Source organism: Leucoraja erinacea, chromosome 21 (assembly GCF_028641065.1).
Source record: "Leucoraja erinacea ecotype New England chromosome 21, Leri_hhj_1, whole genome shotgun sequence".
Classification (NCBI taxonomy): domain Eukaryota; kingdom Metazoa; phylum Chordata; class Chondrichthyes; order Rajiformes; family Rajidae; genus Leucoraja; species Leucoraja erinaceus.
Genome location: NC_073397.1, coordinates 1,839,754 through 1,851,045, shown reverse-complemented (window position 1 = coordinate 1,851,045; position 11,292 = coordinate 1,839,754). Strand labels below are relative to the sequence as shown.

General features: G+C 40.4%; 1 protein-coding gene across 1 annotated transcript in view; it reads left to right on the top strand.

The window, feature by feature from the left end:
- The first annotated feature begins 1,345 nt into the window (after positions 1 to 1,345).
- LOC129707173 (myosin-7-like) overlaps positions 1,346 to 11,292 on the top strand; it is a 71,371-nt gene continuing 61,424 nt past the window's right edge. Inside the window, exons 1-7 of the mRNA XM_055651977.1 lie at positions 1,346 to 1,502; positions 2,440 to 2,543; positions 3,902 to 4,045; positions 5,996 to 6,152; positions 8,195 to 8,222; positions 9,927 to 10,023; positions 10,340 to 10,363. Of these exons, the coding sequence (XP_055507952.1) occupies positions 1,412 to 1,502; positions 2,440 to 2,543; positions 3,902 to 4,045; positions 5,996 to 6,152; positions 8,195 to 8,222; positions 9,927 to 10,023; positions 10,340 to 10,363 (645 nt within the window). The 5' untranslated portion in view covers positions 1,346 to 1,411. The remainder of the gene's footprint in view (positions 1,503 to 2,439; positions 2,544 to 3,901; positions 4,046 to 5,995; positions 6,153 to 8,194; positions 8,223 to 9,926; positions 10,024 to 10,339; positions 10,364 to 11,292) is intronic.

Below are 11,292 nucleotides of genomic sequence, written 5' to 3'. Positions count from 1 at the left end.
TTTGACAATGAAACTCTTCAAGAAATATCTGTAAGATTTATTGTATTACATTGGACTTCAAGATGTTATTAAACATGAAGATTCTCCAGAGATAGATAGTGGAGAATTGATTTATTACTCAAAGTTTGTCCACGCTTTTTCCAGAATCATGAAATATTCCACTGTGGCTTATCGTATCTGTGCTGACGTGAACAATTCCTAAAATTAGGCTCGAGGCTTGTTTGGTTTTAGCAACAGGTTATAGAGAAACTTGGCAAATGGACTGTAATGAGATCTTGGAGAACCTGTGACCAGATCCTGCCATTCTTGAGACTAGATCAAGGGAACAGGTCCTTGAACAGGATACGTTCCTGTCCACTCAAGCAGCATTTGCCTTTGGGCAAGAATTCCCCCCAATGAGATGAGCTGTGGAATAATGACTATAGATCGATTGTAAGAATCTTTATTCACATGGTAGACAGGTCTCCCAGAAAGGTTCATACCTAATTATTCATCTTGAAACGAAAGACAACAAAAAATTGACTGGCAAGATTGATATTTAACAGCCCAGATGGAAGTCTAACGTTAATGATGAGTACAAGTTCAACAGTGCTGTCTGATCATTGTGAAGGGCTTGGCCCACATGCACAATTTTTTTCGGCAACTTGCCGGCACCCATCATAGTTGCAGCAGGTTGCTGAACATTTTCAACATGTTGAAAATTTTCGGCAACACGATGCGACTATGACGGGTGCCGGCAAGTCACCGAAGTAATTGCGTAAATGGGACAGGCCCTTCAGACTTCTCAGGAGCAGTAGCAGAAAACACCAATGGCTACGGTTGGCTAGATAAACCCTGCAACACTGCCAGTACAATGGGCTTTCCTGGCCAGGTTAAGATCTCTGCACTTATAACAACTGAGACGCGAAAATGGCGCAAAAAACTGACGTCCCGTATACTTTCTCAGTGTACTATTCCTATACACTTGTACGGAATATTAGAAGTGCTCATGTATAGTAACACGTTTACTGAATTGCATGCAATAAAGAATTTCACTGTACTTTTGTACAAGTGACAATAGTGTACCGTTGATTGAACCATTGGATATAACTAAATGTAAGCTAGCATTGGTGGGGAAGTGAAGGGAGTTTGCACAATGAGCTGATTTTTCTGACAGGAGAAACCAGGAAAGGATGCTGTTCATGTTATACAAGTGAATGTGTGAATAATCAACAGGAAATGGAAAATAGAAACACAAAAATTTGGACTGTGAAGTGGTAGCTATCTACTTGCCATCAGCAATCCAATCCAGCCAGATAGCACAAAAGCAGTATAGTACTGACTGATTTGTGCTTTCCCCCCACAGTTCTAATCACTCTGTGCCTGTATCCGGTTGTTTATCGAGCTGCCTGGTTAATATACAAACGCAACCATGCAGGACATGTCAGAATTTGGACCTGCTGCCTCTTTCCTGAGGAAAAGTGATAAGGAATTAATGGTTCTACAAACCATAGCCTTTGATGGTAAGCTGCCAATTGCAATTCAACTGTGGGTGACATTTTATCTATCCCTCATCGTCAAACTCAAGCCAAATGATGCAGCCCAAGAAATATCTCTGATTCTCTGTGCAATGCCTTGCTGTCTATGACCCAATGAGTCTGTAGAATGAAACAAGACACCGGTTGTAATTCTTGATTCAGTGGCGTGGTCTGATGTTGGGTGTGTTTACAACATTCGTCTTGTGGCCAGTTCCAGCACCCTCATCACTGCCCTTACTGCCCAGGTTCCTCCGAGAGCTGGTAGTCTGCTCAAATATGAGAACCCACCCGTTATTGTATAACTGCCCAGGCAGGGCTGAAATCTTCAAGGTCTACACTGATAAGTTGAAGGACGGTTGCTGCTCATTTCCTGAGTCTTTCCTTACTGAATTATTAAACTGCAGAAACATTGAGTACATACGCATTCATCTATTGCCCCCACGCCCATTGTGAAAGAATCCTCCAACTAAACCTACTGCCACGCTCTCAACCCCACAATGTTGTTTCCCATTTAATATTTGTCCCGATCTCTTATAAAAAATCCTTTCCAACATGTTTCCACAGCCTATTCAGACAGTGTGTTCCAGGTGACAGCAACTCACTGTCAAATATTCTATTCAATTTCCTTTGCATCTACCCATGTCTTGCTTTCCCGAGCGCATTGCCCAGAAATGGGTATAACGGTCATGTGAAACCAAGTGTGTGACTTGCAGAGGTTCGAACAATGTCCCTGCCTTTATACCTCTGCCTCTGCTTACTAATTTAATGATGAATGTTTTGTAACAAAGATTCCTAACCTGCCTGGTTCAGAATCTATAAGCACACATGGCATGGTCACTTTGGTCTTTGTATACTTTAATCTTATGGGTTTCCTCAGGAATTATGTAAATTTAACTTTTGCTTCGGCATTTTTGATCTTTAGGCAAGAAAAGGTGCTGGATTCCTGATGAAAAGGAGGCTTATATGGAGGCTGAGATTCTTGAAAGGGATGGTTCCATGGTCACTGTGGAAACTAAGACTGGCAAAGTAAGTGAGAGGTTGATTGGTAAAATGTTACCCCCCGCGTAAGGCCATGTGACAAGCTACTGCCTCAGATGCACCTTATTATCCTGAGCTTACTTCACTTTTCAAGGATTATTCGGCTGTTCCACATCTGTCCTTCTGTACAAGATTATCTGACAGACATGGGTCTACTGTTCAGGGATTTTCCAACAGTCCCAGGCCCTCTCAATTGTCGCAGGATTACCCTACCGGGCAAGCTCATCTACAGTCATTTCTGCTGAATCCTTCCACATGCATCCAAACCATTCAACCCACTCTCAAAATATTAGAACTCATTCATATTAGCACTGCCCAATGAGATAATTCACAGTCCCATTCACCAGTGAATACCCCCAGACATTAACCCCAACCAGTGATAAAACTGAGAATGAATGGCTCAAATCACAACCAGATCTATAAATTCACTCACAGAACGTAGAAAGGTGCAGAACTTTTGCCTGTACAACCATAAACTAATCCAATTGTCTGCATATGGTCCGTATCTTGCAAATAACCCTTGAACAATTAATGCTTTCCATTCTACTGCCAATCAATAGTACACCTCCCCTTATTTTTGATCTGGTATTGGAGAAATTAATGACTTGCATCTTAAGACTTTGAAAGAAACACTGCTGAAAGACATCAGCAATGGGAGAAGCCATTAGCCTCCAAAAACTGATCATCCACTCAACATACTACCCGATAAACTGAATTGACCAATGAATCACCGTGCTCCCAATCCCGTACTCCCGTCGTAGTCCTCTTAAGCATAGGCTCCATCCACTTTCCCTCCTTGCCACTGAGTCTTTTTACCCCTCCACATACCCCAACCACTAAGTCAATCCACACAGTCTGACCGTTGATATGACAGACCCTATCCACATATTCTGTGATCTAACGAACCCCTTCCCATTCCCTGACAACTGAATGACTCTAATCACAGAACCTGTCAATATAGACAACATTCATTGAACATCTCTATAGTGTAACCACCAAACATATAATCAATCTATGCATCCCAATCTTTGAACCTTGACTTCAGTAACATTGCCCCAGACCAGTGAACACCTCAGTACATAATGATTATTACCTTGCTTCAACTCTCCTCTCATTATGTCCTTACTGATTTACCACAAGGCCATAGCATTACTTGTTTTATGTTCTGTTGGCTTACACTGTGATGTACATTTGGGCTGCCAACATCCACAGGTGACTCTCATTGTACACCGTTTAGCCATGTGGCCTGCCCTCTTGCCTTTAATGGGAATAAACTCATTTATGTGCAACCGGTCTCAATAATAAATATCTGACCTGTCTCTGGCTTCTCCTAATCTCTCCTTCAGACATTAAAAGTTAAAGAAGACGATGTCCAGCAGATGAATCCACCAAAGTTTGACATGCTTGAAGACATGGCCATGCTGACAAACCTGAATGAGGCATCGGTCTTGTCCAACCTGCGCCGACGTTACAGCAACTGGATGATCTATGTAAGGCAGTGATTAAAAGAATTCTGACTCTAAATAAGGCTGGATTTGTATGATGAGATTATTGATCTCGCGGTAAGAACTTCCTCAGTTAAACATTGAACTAAGCAGAGAAAAATGGAGCAATGGCAGTGAAGGTCAAAGGTTCATCTCCCTCTCTGCCTCTTTGTGGACAGGTGGACAAAGATATGGGGCAATGCTTTAAGATAACAAGGACAGTGACAAAGTATCTTCCAAAAAATCTTCCGGACTTTATTTTTTAAACTTAATCTTGGAATGTGGATATTCCTGGCTGGGCTTGCAGGTATTGCCATTAAAAAATATCAAAATAAGTTAACCAGCAACTATATTGCAAAGAGTCTTGAATCAAACTAAAGAAGTAGGGGTGAGAGGTAAGATTGCTTTTTCTGATGGACACAGATTAACGAGATGGCTATTAAGCACTGGAGAATTGCGAATGTTGTTTCTTTAATCAAGAGGGGCAGTAGTCAGGTGAGCAATGGCCAATGGTAAAGAATTTTTAAAAAAAAATCTAAATCACACAATTTATTTCCATTGAAAAGGCAGGGACTGTTTTGTGATAGTTAACATGGCTTTGTGCATGGGAAATCCTGCCTTGCTAATTTGACTGAGTATAGAAGTTGGGAGGTCATGTTGCAGTTGTAAAAGATGTTGGCGAGACCGCATTTAGAATATTCATGTTATATGGGCACCATGTTATAGGAAAGATATTGTCAAGCTGGAATAGGATCAGAGAAGATATATGAGGATGTTGCCAGAACTAGACGGTGTGAGCTATAGAGAGAGGTTGAGTAGGCTGAATCTCTATTCCTTGGAGCGCAGGAGGATGAGGGGTGATCTTAAAGAGGTTTAGTTTAGTTTAGAGATACAGTATGGAAACAATGTATAAAATCATGAGAGGAATAGCACAGTCTCTTGCCCAGAGTAGGGGATTCGAGGATGAGAGGACATAGGCTCAAGGTGAAGGGGAAAAGATTTAACAGGAATCTGAGGGGTAACTTTTTCACACAAAGGGTGGTGGGTGTATGGAACAAGCTGCCATAGGATGTCGATGAGGCTGGGGCTATCCCACCTTTTAAGGAACAGTTAGACAGGTACATGGATGGGACAGGTTTGGAGGGATATGGACCAAGCACAGGCAGGTGGGACTAGTGTAGCTGTGACATGTTGGCGGGTGCGGGCAGGTTGGGCCGAATGGCCTGTTTCCACACTGTGTCACTCTGTGACTGAGGAGGTAACTGAGAAGTTTGAATAGGGTAGTGAGATAGATGTTTCTACATGGACTTTAGTAAGACCTTTGGCTAGGTCCAGAAGATTAAGGCACAAGGAACCAAGGCAAGTTGGCTAGTTTAGATCCTCCATTTCCACTGAAAACAAGGACCATTTAAATCCCATGAGCACAACAGAAGCTGTGTTAATATGTAACTGATAAACAAATTGTGTTTTGAACCTTGGTCCATGAAGTGAAAAGCAATCAGCCCATGTGTGCTGCGTGTATTTCATGATAGCCAAAAACAAAGTGTGGAAGAAGTCTGTGGGTCAGGCAGCGTCTGTGGAGGAAGTGGAGAGATGACATTTTGGGTCAGAACCATCTTCAGACCCTAAATTCCTCCAGCACTTTGTTATTGCTCCCGCCGAGAACAATGGGGGGAATCTGGCAGCGGGGCGCCGAGAGCCATGGGGAAACCAGCGACGCCTGGGTGAACTTTTGTAACTTTGTCAGTGCCAGATATGTGATGACACTTGTGTATTGCTTAGGCGTGGTGTGCTATATGATTTTACCAGGTTGTATGCAAAACAAAGCATTTAACTGTGCCTAGGTACATGTGATAGTGAAGTATCATTGAAGATCTCGGCATCTGAATTTTTTTGTGTCTTTGTGAAATCTGGATTTTGCAGCGTTATCTAATTCTACATTTTCCTTCTTGACAGACCTACTCTGGGCTGTTCTGTGTAACCGTGAATCCATACAAAATGCTCCCTGTGTACAATTCCCAAGTTGTTGCTGCATATAAGGGCAAGAGACGCTCCGAGGCCCCACCTCACATTTACTCGATTGCTGACAATGCCTACAATGACATGGTCCGGAGTAAGTAGAATGATATACCAGGCCACTGAATATGTGGAATCATGCACCACAAAACCATTAGGGGCAAGGAATATTAATGGTCAAATTACCAGGCTGGTATCCTGCATCCGATCTTTGATATGGAATGATGCGTTTGAACGCCACAATGGCTGCCGTGGCATTTAAATTAAATACATTTGCCATCTGCAACTTCATGTTGGTGAGGTACTTTGAGAGAATGAAGCTGGTGAATTAGTAACAGGTAACAAAGAAATGGCAGCAGCAGTCTTCACCGCGGAGGAAACTGCAAAAGCTCCAAAGGTAACAGACTAGCTTTTTAAACAACAGGGAGGAACTTACAAAACCCCAATTATAAGAGATAAAATATTGGAAAAACTCACAGGGCAAAGGTGGACAAATCGCCTGAACAGAACATTTATTGTGAGCATGGTGTTATTTACCCTATACATCTCTATAAGGTCTTCTACATTCCAGTGAGAATATATGCAGCCTATCCCATCTCTCTTTGTAAGTAAACCACTCCATTCTAGGCAACATATTGATGAACCTCTTCTGCACTTTTTCTAATGCTACCACATTTTTCATGTAGCATGTGATGGGAACTGTACACCAAATGTGGTCTGACCAATGTTTTGTACAGATACAACATGACATCCCAACTCTGACAGTTAGTCATTTTGCCAATGAAAGCTAGTATGCTGAATGCCTTCTTCACCTATCCACTATGTGTTGCAATTTTCAGGGAGTTATGAACTTGCACCCCAAGGTTCCTTATACAACACCTCTGAGATCCCTGCCATTAACTAGACATGACCTGTTAGTATTTGATGTTCCATTATCTCATACTTACCTGGATTACATTTCATTTGCCACTGCTCCCTCCAACATTCCAATTGATCTATATCCATCGCTTCATACCACTGGTTACAGACTTGCAATCAAAAAAACACCTCTCAACCACTGTGCTCTGTCTTCTATCACAAAGGCAATTTTGAATCCAGTTTACAAAATGTATTTTAATCCCAAGTGTCTTGTAGGATCACTGAATTCTCTGAATAAACTAACCTTATTAATTCTCTCAAGACCTTACATGCCTTAACCTTCTGGACCAGCACACTGGGTGAAACTGTGTCAAAGGCTTTGCTGAGGTCCATGTAAATGTACCCTGCCTTCACCAATTTTCATTGTTACCTCCTCAAAAAGCTCAATCAGGTTGTGAGATAGGATTTCCCTTGCACAAAGTCACATTGACTACTCCTTGTGAAGCAGAAGTATTGGATTTTGGAAAGTTAAACCAGGCTAGGACATACAGATCCCAGGTATGTTGTTCAAGAGAGAAACATTGTTCCTTGAAAGAGGCATCACGGGTATATAATTGGTGAAGAAGGCATGTGGCATTCTTGACGTTATCAGCCATAGTAATCAGTATAAGATTTGGGACCTGTGTCGTACAAAATCTAGGTTAGGCTGCAGTTGAATAATTAAGCCATAGAGCTAGACAGTATGGAAACAGACCCTTCGGCCCAACTCATCCATGCTGAACGTTACCTTCTGAAACTGTCCCACATATCTGTGACTGACCCATATCCCCCTAAACCTTTCCTATCCAAGCACCTGTCCAAATATCTTTTAAATGTAATTTGATCTGCATCTGCCACTTTCACTTGCATAAGGCTCAACCATCTGTGTGTAAAAGTTGTCCCTCACGTCGCTTACATTTATCCCCTCTCACCTTAAAAATATGCTCGCTTAGTTAAAGGCTCCCTTACCCTGAAAAGACGGTGGCTATTCACTTTTTCTGTGCTCCTCATGATTTTATAACCTTAAGTTCGCTCTCAGCCTTCTATACTTCAAGGAATAAAACATCAAAGGACTCATTTGATATCAAATGCCTCTACCTGACAAATGTTTCCTTCTTATTTCTCATCAAATACGGAACGTAGAACAGTACAGCCTAGGAACAGGCCCAGGCACATGTATTACCGACTGTGAGAGGGAGACAACAGATAAGAAGAGTTAATAAATTACGATTCCTTTTTCAGATCGGGAGAACCAATCAATGCTGATTACGTGAGTTTTTAACTTTTATATGCAACTTCTAACACAATGGCCAGCCCTCATAAAATTCATATTCATTGCAACTTATTAGTATTAATGATAACTAAGCATGAATAATAACTCTTCATACTTTCTCAAGATTAACCTTGATTAAATTTTACCAGGTAACTGATTTGCTTGTGGCTAATTGGTTAATATCTGGACTGCTAGGCTATGGATCAGAGGATCCATATTCGGACTGCTAGGCTACGGAGGCCTGGATCACCGCAGCGCAGAGGGAGAATAAGGAGGGAAGAGACAGTGACTTTAAGACTTTTGCCTCCATCACAGTGAGGAGGTGCCTGGTGAACTCACTGTGGTGGATGTTAATTTGTGTTTATTGTGTGTTTTGTTATTTATTATTATATGTATGACTGCAGGCAACAAAATTTTGTTCAGACTGAAAGGTCTGAATGACAAATAAAGGAATCTAATCTAATCTAATCTAATGTCATGCTGTGTGTTGACATGAAGATAATGACTTTTCGATATTTAACATCACAGTGTGACACTTCTGTCAATATAATAAAAGAACACAGTGAATAACTGGTTGTAACACTCAGTTACACCAAATTAATATATATTAATTATATGATAATGCATTATACTTTACACTATGGATTTTAATAAAATAACACAGTGAATAACTGGTTGTAACACTCAGTTACACCAAATTAATATATATTAATTATATGATAATGCATCATACTTTACACTATGGATTTTATTTTTTGTGCTAAAGTTCTACCGACATTTGGAATGGAAATCAACAAAGTAAACCTGTTATTGTGTACTTTCATGCTACTACCAAAAGTGGCAGTGGTGTACTCCACCTTGACCATATAGCACTTACCTGTTCATCTATAAGTAACAAGAACAAATTGAAATATAAAATGCACCGCCTGGATTTGAAACAGAATTGGGCATGGTTCCCTGTCCCATCTTCACCAGAAAACTATATTCAATGTTGATTCTGATGTGATTGCCTAGGGACATTGAGTAATTGATATTTCTAATAAGTTTTGCTTTGTCACTGTAAGTAATTCCTGGAGATTTATGTCAGTTATTAAGGAATCAAAATTCAATGGCTGTAGAAGAATGTCATCTAGGCTCAAATTGCACAACTAAAAGTTGACTTAAGTTTGTATAAAGTGAGGGGCTCATCTGAGCACAACCAGATCAGGGTCATATCAGAAAATCAGATTTACATGGTCTTTAAACAGATCTCAAACAGGTCAAAAATACTTGCCAGCTGAACATGCAGCCAGCCATGTTGGAGTGATTCTCACGTCCAATGTAGTAGAAAAGAAAGGTAGTGTATCTCAACACCACAGCCAGATCCCCTTTCTGATAACATCTCTCCAGAAAGAGAAACAACAGCGACAAAGAAAGATAAAGAGACAATCAGAACAGATAGAAAAGCAGACAGATTGTCTATTTATGCATCAAGTTCATACATTGTTAACATTACATTACAACAGCTTCCAAAATATAAAGACTCAACTCATTCAGCACAAAACATATTAATTCCCAAGAATCTTCTTTCAAAAAACTGGATATTTTCTTTTTGTGTTTGACATTTTTATTGATTATATGAATATTTTGTGGCACAATTTTGATTTTTTTTGGGGTTTAACTTTTTCACTTTTTTCCTTTCTGGGTTGTGGTGGTGCCCAGCGGGGAGTCTGGAGCTGGCAAAACTGTCAACACTAAACGTGTTATTCAGTACTTTGCTATTGTTGCTGCCTTGGGCGATGGAAGTGGAAAGAAGGGCGTAAGATCAACTCTTTCAAACCTCTTCACTTTTTCATGCTCCATTTTTACTTTTTTCTTTAAAAACATTTTTTTTGTCTCCGATTTACTTTAATGTGCAGTAATGTTTACAGATTGTACAGATTATAAAGTAAATATTTTGTTTTTGCCCTAAAGTTTCTTTTTCTTCTTTTATACATCTTTAAAACAAAACTTTTTAAATAATAATTTTTGTGATTTTCAAAAACAAAAGTATTGAAACATTTCAGACAAAATAATTGTTAAAATTTTAAACAGAAGCAATTTATTCATTTTTCTCTTTTTCTGCTTTCCCCAAGTCCCAACCAGCCACCAGGACTGGGGTAAGATTTTCTGTGCAACCATCATTGTCTGTTATTTCTGTGTGTGCATTGTTAACTCCGGAAATTGTGGGAAAGGGGGGGGCAAACCCTCCTTCAACATTCAATCCATGCATAGATCAGGTGTACTTATATTGCAGTGCCAGGGGAAGGGTGCAGAGGGGGTAAAGAGGTTCTCTCCCTCATTAGTGGTACTCCCCAGGTAAGGACAGACTCCATTGTTGAAAACTGTTCATAACATAGTTAAATCAGCACATTTCACTCAAACATTTGGATATTGCCACAAACAGAATTGAATGGTTTAGCAGAATTCTGCAGTTTCTGGCACTCAATAATGCCAGAAATCTTTGTAAAATTTGTTATGACCTCACCAAACACCTACACAATATATATAAACAACCTTTGATGATGCAGAGGATTAACGGAAACGGGCCCTTCAACCCTCCTCATCCATGCTGACCATGATGCCCTATCCATACTAATCCCACACAGCCACGTTAGGCCCATATCCCTCTACGCCTTTCCTAACCAAATAGCTTTCCAAATGCCTTTTAAACATTGCCATTGCATCCGTCTCAACCACCTACTCTGGCAGCTCCTACCACTCTTGTGTGCAATAACTCCCCACAGATCGCTTTTCAAGTTCTCCCCTATCACTTTAAATGTGCCTTCAATTTAGTCACACCTGACCTGCGAAAGAGTCTGAGTATCTATTCTATCTACGCACCTCATGATTTTATAAACCTACATAAAGTCACCCATCAGCCTTTGGCGTTCCAAAGAGCCTAACCCCAATTTAAAACATTTTCCAATGTTCTATAGATTCAGGATCAGTTCCTGTGGATTAGAGGGTAGCTAATGTTATCCCACTTTTCAAAAAAAAGGAGCGGGAGAGAAAACGGGGAATTATAGACCAATTAGCAATTAGTAAT